Source organism: Platichthys flesus, chromosome 24 (assembly GCF_949316205.1).
Source record: "Platichthys flesus chromosome 24, fPlaFle2.1, whole genome shotgun sequence".
Taxonomy (NCBI): Eukaryota; Metazoa; Chordata; class Actinopteri; order Pleuronectiformes; family Pleuronectidae; genus Platichthys; species Platichthys flesus.
In genome coordinates this window covers 6,487,346-6,499,890 of record NC_084968.1, presented here as the reverse complement: position 1 = coordinate 6,499,890, position 12,545 = coordinate 6,487,346, and the positions used below count along the sequence as shown (strand labels likewise).

The 12,545-nt window shown below is 43.9% G+C and overlaps 1 protein-coding gene across 1 annotated transcript in view; it reads right to left on the bottom strand.

Moving 5' to 3' along the window:
• The window catches only part of slc8a4b (solute carrier family 8 member 4b), a 41,139-nt gene extending 40,514 nt beyond the window's left edge, over positions 1-625 (bottom strand). The window contains exon 1 of the mRNA XM_062384582.1: positions 388-625. Coding sequence (XP_062240566.1) covers positions 388-553 — 166 coding nt within the window. The 5' untranslated portion in view covers positions 554-625. The remainder of the gene's footprint in view (positions 1-387) is intronic.
• Between the last annotated feature and the right edge of the window lie 11,920 nt (positions 626-12,545).

The window sequence follows — 12,545 nt, the reverse complement described above, 5'->3', positions numbered from 1 at the left end:
ACATAAGATCATGCATGTCATGTTTAATCATTGTTTCTTAGAGAGGGCGTAATGGAGATTATTGAATTATCCAGTTTGTTCATTCAAGGAGGGAAGATGCTACTGATGCAGTGTTTCCTCTGACATTACACTGTAATGTTGTCTTTTTATCGGATTTCAGTATTAAAAGGTGGACTTGACAGATTTCAAACATCATCAGGTGTTGTTCTCATGAATGCTGCTTATATCCATTACATGGCCGGTACACAGCTTTTAAACCGCTCTCCTACTTAGCCGAAGTTGGTTAGCTGAAAGGGTTAAGCACAGAAATCTATCCTATGTAAATCTTGTTAATCCATGCTTTTGTGCATTCAACGGCGGCGTGCTCACAGATAAGACCAAACCCACCTTCCTGACAGGCGTCTCCACTCGATGAGCAGTTCTTCTCCTCCGAACCCGCATGGGCCAATGCGGGACACGACAGGAGCAGGAGGAAAGAGAGGGCGAAGAAGAGGAGGGATGAGGAGAGGCGGGTGGCGGGAGAGGATGGAGGTGCAGACATGGCCGGAGCCATTTCTGCTGATGCAGCCGTGCCCCTCACTGGACTCTACTGGTTTCTACTGGGTCGGCTCAGTGTGGGGTCACGTCCAAGTCCTGGAAACAAGAGAAGAGTAATTACTCAACACTTCAATCATACCACATTTCATGTCAATTTATTATTAGAAAAACACCTTCTGGGGTAGGGACAGCCATACAGAGTTGTCATATTAAATGCTGTGCAACAGGCATGATTCTTGTCTTCATATAAATGGCCACATTTTACAACAAAGCAGACATCAAACTTGAACACCAACATCCTGTATGTCAAGCAGCATGTCACCGTATTCAGCTATGGATGGTTAACACCGAATCTTTTGTCTTGTAGTTACAGCCCCTGCCACTGCTGAGGGGGCTGCAGCAAATGCACCAATTTCCAGCCTCCCTGCTTTCTGCTAATTTGAAATAAACTCATGTTCCTCCAATTACAAGGCGAGGAAAAACAGTCCTGGACTCGGTGGCCTTGTCAGCATAGCCCCATTCTTCATTTGTAATGGATTTTCAATGAAACATGGTTGCAAAGTGCTTCTTGGTGGATTAAAAAGCGATCAAAGGGAATAAAAAAGTAATAAAAGGCAATAATTGAAGCTGATTACATCACGGCGAGTCTACAAAAACAAGTCTGAGAACTGATGATTCATGTTTAGCCAGCATCTGTAATAAAGTTAAGATAATAAAGTAAAGATAATAAATACATGTAGCAGGTCCCAGCTTCTCAGGAGACAGAAAAAAATCTATCCATACTGTTTTAGTCCAGACTGGAGGACAGTGAAAAACTAATTCTTTTAACTGGACCACAGAGCAGGCAGAGGACACACATCCATAAAGTGCTCTTTATACAAAAACAATTATAAAGTTCTTAAATCCATGGACCTCAGAACTTTATAATTGTTTTTGTCTTTCTTTCAGAAAACCACATGGTGTAAAATGTCTTGCTATGTTTCTAACACTCTTGAAATCAAGTGTGATGGAAAACAAAGGGGAACGAGGTCGCAGTAATCTGGTGGGTTTTGCAATTGTTTTTTATAATTGTCCAATAGAGTAGCTCCACATGAAGACTAATGGTGTGTGGCCACTTGGTGAGATTAAAATACTGACTCAGATATTTAACTTATTTAACTATGGTTATATGTTTAAGACATCATCCCTCTCGAGAAACGTAATTCCTTCACTCTGCAAGATTTCCCTCACAACATACTTGTGCCCCTAAATTGCCCAAAAGTTAGTTAATCCGGGATTAAGAGTAGTATCAATAATATAGTTGGGGTTGTCTCTTGCTGTCTGTCCAGAAGTAAAAACAAGATCAATATCTGGCCCACGAGGCTGAGCTCCGGGCTACAAATCCCCAGTGTGCGATTGATGCCTCTTTTACCTCTTTCAACATGCTCTCATATGAACAGTACGATTTGGCACAAACCGCAACAACAATAACATTTAAACAGATTTTTTCAGTGCTCCTACCATTCCCTAGCGGAAATAATGGCCTTGAAACAAGTGTTTCGTGGGTGAATAATGACACTAGTCATTACAGACCTCTGCGTGTGTGTGTGTGTGTGTGTGTGTGTGTGCAGCCAGCTGTAAATGCTGCGAAGCCGAGTTTGTCAATAAGCGTAAGCTGAGCCGAGAAGAGGCAGCCGCACAACAGCGATGTGTTTCCACCACGGGGAAGCAACGATAATAGGTTGTGAGTGAGAAGGGACTGACAACTTGGTGGAAAGGCAGTTTGGGTTATGTCAAATACAAAAAAAAAACAGCAACAGACACACAACACTGGATGGTAGGTGTACACACATGTGCACACACGCACACAAACAATATTGAGACAAATACACAAACTTGATGCTGCTGACCTCGTACTCGCACACATACTCAGGGTTAGTCAGCCTTGAACGAACAAATTGCTGACCCCTTCTTCACACAAACACACCCCTCCACAAACACGCACTCACACACAAGCACAGACAGTCATCTGTTGTGATATTAGCAGAGTTGTTGACCCTGTTATCATCCGTCTTCCAGGGTCTCGCTACAATGACAACAACCTGTCACTGCGATACTCGGCTCCCCCCTCACCTGCACCACCCATCCCTGCTACCCACTCCCCTGTCTCCCTCCTCGAGCTCAGTCTCTCCCCTCCATCTTCCATTCCTTCTTTTATTCTCTGCGGTCAGTGGTCACACTTCCCTCGCATCACACACTATCCCTTACACTTCAATTTAAACAACGTCCTCAGGAATCAACTGTTTAACTCATTGTAAGTAGAAAACGATGTGAGATCTAGTGATGTTGGCAAACATGATTTATTTCTTTGAATCGTCATAGTAATTATCGCGCAGAAAGAGATGCAGAAAGGATCACACATGCTTTTATTACCTCACTCCGCCATTACTGCGACAGCCTTTTCTCTGGGCTTAATCAGAAAACCCTCAAACGATTGCAGTCTGTACAAGATTCAGCAGCTGGGCTTTTAACTGGAACTAAGTGAGATGAGCACATCGCACCTGTTTCATGTTTTTACATCCTCTCCCTTATTGTTCCAGGATTTATTTAATATCATATTGATTCATTTTAAGTCTCTTCATAAAGTTATTATAAGTGAAGCTATTATAATCATCACAACGGTGTTTAAAATAAATCATTGGTGACACAGTGATGATAGTTAAAATGTCCCCTCCACTTTCTCAGCCGTCTTCTTCTACCTGTTCTGTTTCTTATTCTCTTGCTGTCTTTCCTTCTCCATCTGCACCTCCTCCTCCTCCCCCTCCTCGCCCTCTCTGTCAGCCTCTTTCACCTGCTGCTCATCCTCTCCTCCCCTCTCCGTCTCCCTGGACGTGCATAAGTTAAACTCTTGTCGCCCTCCGTCTCTTTGTCGCTCGTTCTCTCCATTTCGCCCGCCCACCCACACGCTCGCCACTTCACGTCTCTAGCACCTCTCCATACCCACCCGCTCGATCTCTCTTTTTCACACCTCCTCTCGGCCCCGGACCTTAACGCTCCTAACATGTCGTCCTCGTCTGTAAACAAAGCTGGGGCCCTTGTAGTGCACAATATGTGTATTTTCTGGCGCAAATATAGCTAATGATGGTAAAAGTAAATCATGGCTTGTCCTGGAAAAGGTAGTTGAGGAGTATATAGTGTAAAATGATGGATATAGATCCATCCATCCATTCATTATCTCTCCTGCTTAGCCCTCGAGGGTTGCGTGGGCCTGACATTTGGCGAGGGGCAGGGTACTCCCTCGACATTTCAAACCATAAATTCTGATAGTTAATACAAATGGCTACACGATGCACAGTGCTTTACGTCAACGTTGCCATATTAATGCTACAAACTGATATTAAGGCAAGTTAAGAGCAACCTTTAATGACAGCACTGCGTTAATGGACGCTGCACCATTCATTGAGCGAATTAAAACCAGGGGGAAACACTTGTGGAAGATGGAGCACGTGCTTATCTTGTGAATTGATCCATCCACTGAATCTGCACGCTTGATAATACAGAATTCACGGTCTAAACACACATTACTTAGGGAGAATTTTATGCTGACAATTAATTATTTTTCCCTTTGTTAAGCCAGTGAGTTTGAAACTGTGTCCTAATGATCCTTGTACATGTTTGTATCTATGTGTGTGTATGTGTGTGTGTGTGTGTGTGTGTGTGTGTGTGTGTGTGTTCCTTATAACCACAGGGTTTTTCCGTGTAAGACGTTAATCATAGTGACAGATCATACATGCACACATGCCACGACCTGTCCTGCCTTTTCTCAACACTATCAGTGATGCTTGTGCACATGTGAGCGTGCAAGCAGACATGTGTGTTAACTTGTGGCTGCACACACACACACACACACACACACACACACACAAACTGTGTGACACATTCACAAAAACACCAACACACAAGTTGAACGTTGCGACACATTCACAAAAACACAGCTGTGATTGTTAGTTTTCTCTGCTTTCGATCCAACCGACAGATGTTCAGTGTTGAGTGTGTGTGGGTGTGTGTTGGATCAGTGAATAGGATAAATGAGTGATGCATGTTTACAACATTGTCTCTGAAGCTTAAATGCTTGAAGACGTCAATCGAACGAGCAAGAAGAAGAAGAGGAGAGAGGAGGAGAGATGATAATACCTATTTAAGACCTCATATATCATATTTAAGATATTCTTTTTTAAGAATTTCTTTTCAATTATTTAATTTTAGACCACTGAAAACCTGACAACAAGAACCAAACATAGAAATTACGATCTGTTATTTTTCAGCAATTAAAAAAGCAGAAAGGGCGTCCAAACAATAAAGTGTCTTGAGGAAAACAAATGAGCTGCCCAGAGACACAGTTGTTAAATAAACCCGACTGATAAAGTTTGCCTCTAAAGTGAGTTAGGACACTGTTGAGTGTAGTGTGTGCCAGAAGCGCTGGGGGATGAGATAAAGGCCGACAACACACATATTCACACCCACTGTACAGCACATCTCACAAACACACACACACGGACACACACGCACAAGCTTCGACCCGCTTATTGAAAGCAGTAAGGGCACCGACCATGGTTGTTGATTCATATCACGTCACAAGTCAAACGACCTCTGCACTGAGTTGTAAAAAGCTGAATGAAGTGAAGCCAGGTGCGATCGCATCACTGTTTTCTCTGCGAATCACCTGCAGCCCCCTGAACACCCTGAGGAAAGTGTGAGTTGAAGATTGCAGTTAGCGTTTTGGTTTTTTGTAATCTCCCATCCCCCTGCAGAAAAAACACATTATATAACTAAAACACAGTGGCTGCTTATATACGCACAGAAGACTGCGTGTTTATTTTGTCACTGCCCATCTTTGAATCTGCACTTCTATTTACAAAGCAATGTGGGAAGGAGTGATCGATTCCTCTCGCTTGGATTAAGACTCTAATTTTGTATTTGCACTGTGTGAAACAAGCGGAAAATTAACCCATTTATGATCATCATTTAAATTCCCCCACTTTCTCTATCCCCTCCATCTTCCCTGTCTCTATTAGTTCTTCGATCTTCTCACCGCTCCAGCTCATAGTCTCTCATTTCATTCCATCCCCCAGTTGCCTCCTTCCTTCCTCCTGCATCCATCTCCTCCTTCCTTCATCCCTCCCTCTCGAACAAAGTTATTGTCTCTGATCCACAGAGAGTGAGAGCGACCAAGATAAAGCCAGTGTGACTGATCTTGGTCATAACTGTAGTTTGTGTGTGTGTGTGTGTGTGTGTTTGTGTGTGAGTGCGGACTGTTCCTTGCAAATTCACTGGAGCTGTGCTGTGTGTGGTACAATTTGCTGGGTGTGAGCGTATGCATGTGGTGTGTGTGCATGCACATGCGTGACTGATCTTTGGCTACAGCTTTGGAAGCTCCAGGCTCCAGTGGGTGGGTTGGTAGTGGTGTGGTAGTGGAGGGGGGAGGCAGGGAGGCAGGGAGGCAAACCCAGGAGGGAGCAGTTACTGTGGGGAGGGGGGAGCAGAGTGGCGCTGGCTGCCTGTGGCACACAGAGCTCAAAGGGCCGGGTTTACTTGGTTAGGACAAGATTAGAGGAGAGATGAGGCGAGGGGAGGATGACGCAACACACACAGAGGGGGACCGACAGGGGGGAGGGGGGAATGAGAGAGAAAGGTAGCGGGGAAAGGAAGCGAGGGGCTGAGATGAAAAATCCGTGGAAGGGAGGAGATGCGCGGAGATGAAGAGAAAGGGCTGGAGAAAGAGAAGCAGAGCGTGAGGGTGTGTGGCTGCGGGATTACAGCTATCGAGCGGCTGAAGAGCTGATGAGATGCGTAATTAGGCAGATTTAAGGGCGATAGTGAACGCGCCCCACTGGGCCGAGGATACAGCTGTCCGAGCACGTTAGAGAGCGCTGCGAAGGGGCTGCCCGCGCTCGGGAGCACAGTGCAGATTGAAGGCGATGGTAAACGAAGCTCAGTGGAACGAAAACAAAGACATCAGGGACGCGGCCTGGCTGTCCCCTCCGAACACTGTTAAAAGTGGCTTCGGAATGTTGCACATGCATCAGTGAGTTTACGATGAGTGTGTGTGTGTGCGTGTGTGTGTGTGTCTGAAGAGCACAGTGAAAACGATCTGCAGACGGACTGACAGCTGTCCGTGACACTGACGTCACGTTGAGATGTAACACGCAGAATTAAGAGCATTTGTGAATGTTTTATTCTCGTCTTATCTCATGAAACATTCAGGCATTTCTGGTGTCAGTGAATGCAACCCATGGACGGGGGGAGGCTTCAGAACTGTGGCACAGCACACACTGTGGAATGCATCCCACTGGAGCCACGTGTTCCGTTACTTCCTCTCACTACACTAAATAATTCAACATTAAATCATATGCATTTAAAGACACATTTGCACCGATGTTTATTGTAACGAAAACACTTCACTGGATTTATAGAGTTGCCAGCTGACTCCAGTGTGGGTGTGTGGTCAGTGCCCTGGTGGTCACTCTGTGGTTCTTCCTTGACTATGCTCATCATTGATTGGCCACTGGGCTCATCCATCACTCGGAGAACAAACAAACTTTTTCCCTAAACAGAAAAGACAGCCCGAAAGACACAAGCTTGAGTACAGAGTGGCTGTGGCTCAGGGGCTGCGTCCAGGAGGCTTCTATTGAAGATGGATTACAGCACAGCGGCGTGACTAGGCCATTTCCTAGGCTCCTTCAAATATGACCAACAAACACGACTTTTCATACAGAGAAAGGAAAGGAAGGATCCAACAGGTAAACCAATATATAAATCTGTCAATTTGTCAAAGACACAATGGCGCCTGCAAACAATAAGACATTGGATGCTTGAGTATCATAGATCAACCCCCCTCAAGAACTAATGATACACATTAAAAGAAAAAAACATGGGGCATTAAACTTTTCTCGTGGGGCCGAACCTCAGCCCTGTTGCTCGGCAACAGCAATAGGGGCGTGTCGAGCTGGTGACGCCGATCACAGAAAGCGTCTGGAGACCAGACTGTCTCATTTCGGTTTGGCTTTGGGCCGGGGTTTAGCACGTCGTCAAAAGGAAGGGGACCTGACGCAGCTTGTAACTCATCAAACACACACTTACACACACACAAATACACACATATATGCATGCAACCGTGCACCCACAAAGGCAGGTGTACTGTTCAAGCAGGCACATTCCACAGAACCTCCAGTGCAGTGCAGAGGGGAGTGCATTGGAGGGGTGACCTTTAAATAAGGAGGCTAATCCAGATTTGACTTATATAAGCCAGTCTCATTATTTAATAACCATCCTTCATATGTGGTATAGTAGTGCTGAGGGAGCGCACACACATGCACCCACACAGATTTGCATGTAATGTTTCTACGTCAGCTTGAGTCATATGATGTGCAGAAAGTCAGATCAAGCCTCTAGCCAAGGTCACAGAGGTTAAGTCTGTATAATCACACGGCTTTTCTGTCATTACATCGTTTCCTCTCCTTATTCCTATTTACGATCGCTCTTATTAAAATACAACCCCCCCCCCCCCCCCCCCCCCCCCTATGTTTGGTTGTGTGGCTGCACCCTAAGATGGTTTAGTCCCCCTCAGAATGATGTGAGAAACAGGAGACGGTGAGGGGGGAGTTAATGAAATCAGAAGTCTTGCTCCTTCATTTGCAGCATACAAATCCACCACAGGGTCCCCGAGTAAATGTAGGCTAATATTGTCCTGCCTCAGGCAACAAAACTCAGCTCTGGTCCTCTCCCTTTGCGCCTGTTTCTCCATGTGTTTGAATCATGAGGTGATGATCTAACACGTTTCACTACTGAAAGCACAACGGCTGCCATCCTAAAGTTCGCGCTCTCTCTCTCTTTTTAAAAATAGGGTTTTCTTCCCCCTCCCCCCGTTTCTGGCCCTTCGTCGGCATGCTGCATGAACATGTGAAAGTTTGTGTAGGCGAGGACATCACTCAGATGGGGTTAGAAGGGTTTTAATGGGCTGTGACATTAATATGGGAGAAAATGATGCTTGATATGATGCGGATGGCTGTGTGCGGGGTTTGAGCATGTGTGTGAGCGAGCTAGTGTGTATATACGTGAGGTTGTGTTTGTGTGTTGTGACTGAGGGCCGGAAGCATAAAATCTCTGGAGGTGGAAATTCATGTTGTGCATAAATAAGTAAAATTGTTGGCAGTTGGTTTGCAACTAAGTGTTGGGAAATGTGGGACCATGTTTTCAAACCAAGATTAATTTCTTTGTTACTTTTTTTTAAATTAAATATACTCATATATATATTATTTTCCTTCTTATGCGATTTCATTTCCTCTATGGAGCATCAATTTAGGTTCATCTTATGTCATCCGAATGCTGTCTCAATTTCCTGCAATCGGTATGAAGCTATCCAAAGGGGTGTTTTCACATTGCAAACAAATTGAACACTGGTTAAATGGTCTGTAAAGTGCTTCACAGTACGTTTTCTCATTCATCTATGAGCAGCACTTTCTTCACTCACACTGCCGGCTATTGGGATTCAATTTCTTCTCTGAGGACACTTTGGCGCAAAGAGAGGAGTGGGGAGACTGACGTTGTAACAGTATGAACTAAAACTGAGTTCTCACTGCCAACATGCTTGAGTGCTCATGCAAAACAAGTCCGAGCACCCACAGGGGGAAATGGTACTGTTGAGAGATTTTATTGGGAGAACTGTGCATCATCTGTGGATGACAGATTTGATCATCTTCTGATCTGTTAGATATCTGAATCAGGAAGCTGCTATGTGGATATTTATGTACAGATTCATGTTCCAAAGCCAAGAGAACACGACTACATCACATATGGTTGCAAGTGATAATGAAAAGTCTTGTAATCTGCTCTGCACCCGATCGCAAACCTGAACTTACTGTTGGTTTCAGTGGAGTGTTGAAGCTGATGCAGTGATAATGAACTCTGCTCTTAACTAAACCGGAACAGGTCAGGTAACGTCTGACACAACATCTGGCCAACAAAAAGCAAAATGGGAGAATGTGTGTGTGTGGGTGTGTGTGTCAAGGTAGTGAGGGTGAAGAGTTTATCATCACAAACATCCCCCTTATCCCCTGGGCTTCTATTAGACGGGTGATGCAAGTTCTTCTCTTTCTTCCCTTTCCCACCCTATTTCCTGTTTCTCCCCCATTCCTTTGGTCTGTCTTTATATGTCTTTATGCTGATCTCTTTTTTCCCCCTCTCATCTTTTCTCTTTCTCTCTCTCTTCCACTCCTTCCTCTTTTATCGTTTCATTAATCATTTCCATGTGTACGGCCATTTCCTCGTCATTCACCGAATCTCTTTCATCCTCAATCCCCTCTTCCTCCCTCGATCCCTCGTGTGTCAAATAACATCAATCTTAATATAGCTGGCTAAAGAAAATCCCCTTGTCACTGAGAGCTTAGAGGAAAGAGAAGGAAAGAGGAAGAGACAGGTCAGTCCGTGAGTGAGGAAGAGGACCAGGAAGAAAAAAAGTGGGAAAAAAGAGAGGGAAAGAGGGAGAGAATGGAAACACGGTAGCAATAATTGGAAGTTGCATTAATCCCTCCTATTCTCTCTCTTATATTAATAGTGAGTAGTGAAGCAGTTACACATGCACACGCACAAGCACACACACACACACACACACACACACACTTACCTGTCAGTGCAAACATACTCGTCAACATTTTTCCACTCCATCTGCACAAGTACTCTCTCTCGTTAAAACACACACACATCCATCTGTATCTGTTCACACACTCACAGTACCCCCCACCCCCCTCCTCATGCCATACAGGGATAATAACTTATGGTATCCCATTAGTTACCACGGTAACGGCCAATGTTGTTTTCCACATTCTTCTCACTGTCACTTTTCATTTTCTCTCTCTCTCTCTCTATATATATGTGCACTGTTTACCCCGTTTCTACTCTCTTCTCCCTCTTCATTGAGCCTGTCATCGCTGAATTGGCACAACCAGAAAAAAAGTCAACATGACCACAAAGATGCCAAACTCACTCGAGCTGATGCAAAACAGCAACAGAAGGCGCAAGAAAAAGACTCAAGTTGAGCAGAAAGGGTCTCAAAGCAACTAAAGGTAGACAAACAAATAGAAAGGGGTGCAAAAACAACCAGAAACACACCAAAAGGACTACAGAGAGCCCGGCCTTTTTATTGCGTCACAAGCTAGTCCCACCCTTACAGTTGTCGCCTAGCAACAGAGCTGTTAATTTAACGGGAAAAGTTATTGGGTTATTCAAAAAGGCTGGAAAGATGCATTTTTAACATGTGTACTGAATACATTAAGCTGTAACCTATAGTGAAGATTGTAAATGTTTTGTACCGTCTTCTGATATATTTGGATGTTGTTTTCATATAAGCGATCACTCTTTTCCTGCACACCGAATGTGTTTTTTTAACATTTAATTTGTGTAATTTGTTTAAATGCTGTGTGAAAAAACCTAAATATGGGAGACTCATAAATAACACAAATATTCAGTTTGCTCAGTCATAAACTCTAATTCACTAATCACTAAACATGAGGAGCACAAAGGAGATGTTGAAGGTGAACTCATGCTTTAGGAAGAGATAATCAATTGTATTGATTAGAAGTGAATGCATGTGAATGAAGCAGAGAGCTGTGTGCACAGTAAGTATTTATTATTATTATCTCAGGATTGTGACTCACATCCATGCAGGTTAAATCCATGCAGCTGCGACACAAGGCAGTGGAAACCCCATCATTTTAATGCTGCAAATCTTTTGGCACTAATACCGAATGATGCACTTATTTTTGAGTGGAGTGCAAAAAGAGCTAATCTGTCGTGTGTAGTGTTGTATTCAAATGGAAGAAGGGATGATCAGAGAGAAGAAAGGGAATACAGAGAGAGAGTAGAGAGCAGAGACAGGCCTGTGTGCTGTTGTTGTGTTACCACAGTGATTAATGGTATAGGAACATTATTATCGTTGTCATTAAGGGTATGAAATGAGTGGGTGATGCACTCTGTGTGTGTGTGTGTGTGTGTCTGTGTGTGTGTGTGTTTGTGTCAGCCAGATGGAGGAAACAAGAGCGTAATGTCAGCAGATTATTCATAGGGAAAACATTAACTGAATCAATTAGATAAGAGGGTTTTTCCGCATAAATCAGACTGTTAAGTGGAGATTACAATAACAAGTCACTGCTCAAACTGGATTTCCTAAAATAAGGAGCATTACTCCAGCCTGGGCTCTGCTGTGTGCTAATGACTATATCATAGTGTGTTATTAAAAGTTTATATTTGCTTCATTAGGGTACACATACTCAACAGGTGGATTTAAAACAGTGTTTAGGCAGAGTATGTTTAAATCCACAGATCATATATTATATATATTTTCGGCCTGAAATGCTGAATTCAAAATATACAGTCTACAAGTGCACCTGACCATCTGAAGTAGTTTGTCTCCTGATCCAGCAGAGGGCGATCACTCTCAGTTTGACCTATTGCATGTCCTCTTGACCTATTAGTAACCTTAAGTAAGCCAGGGATCCCACATTTTTTCGTAAGTATATTGTGAGTCATGTCAAATTAATTTAAATAATAAACACCATAGGATCAAGTATAGGATTAATTGGTACAACTAACTGATACATTTGATAAAATCTTAAATCACCGGCGTCGCTGTAAAGAGTAAGCTGGAGCTGTGACAGGTACACACACACACATACACTCAGCTGCTATGTTCTTCGCATGCACAAGTGCAAACAATGACTGTAAAATGCAAGTGAATGTGGAAAGACCTTCGCTGTCACAGCTGTAATGACTGGAACAGGGAGGCGATGAGGTTGGCGAGAGTTTTAACACTTGCAATTAGTAGAGACACTGTACTTCTATAAACACACACTGTGGCACAGGCTTAGCCAGAGATGAGCAAGGTTGACAGTTAAGTGCAGTCGGAGAGAGGAGGGCACGGTCGGGAGGAAAGGGGCGAGGGGATGGAGATGGAAGAGTTGAAAGAGGGAGGAGAC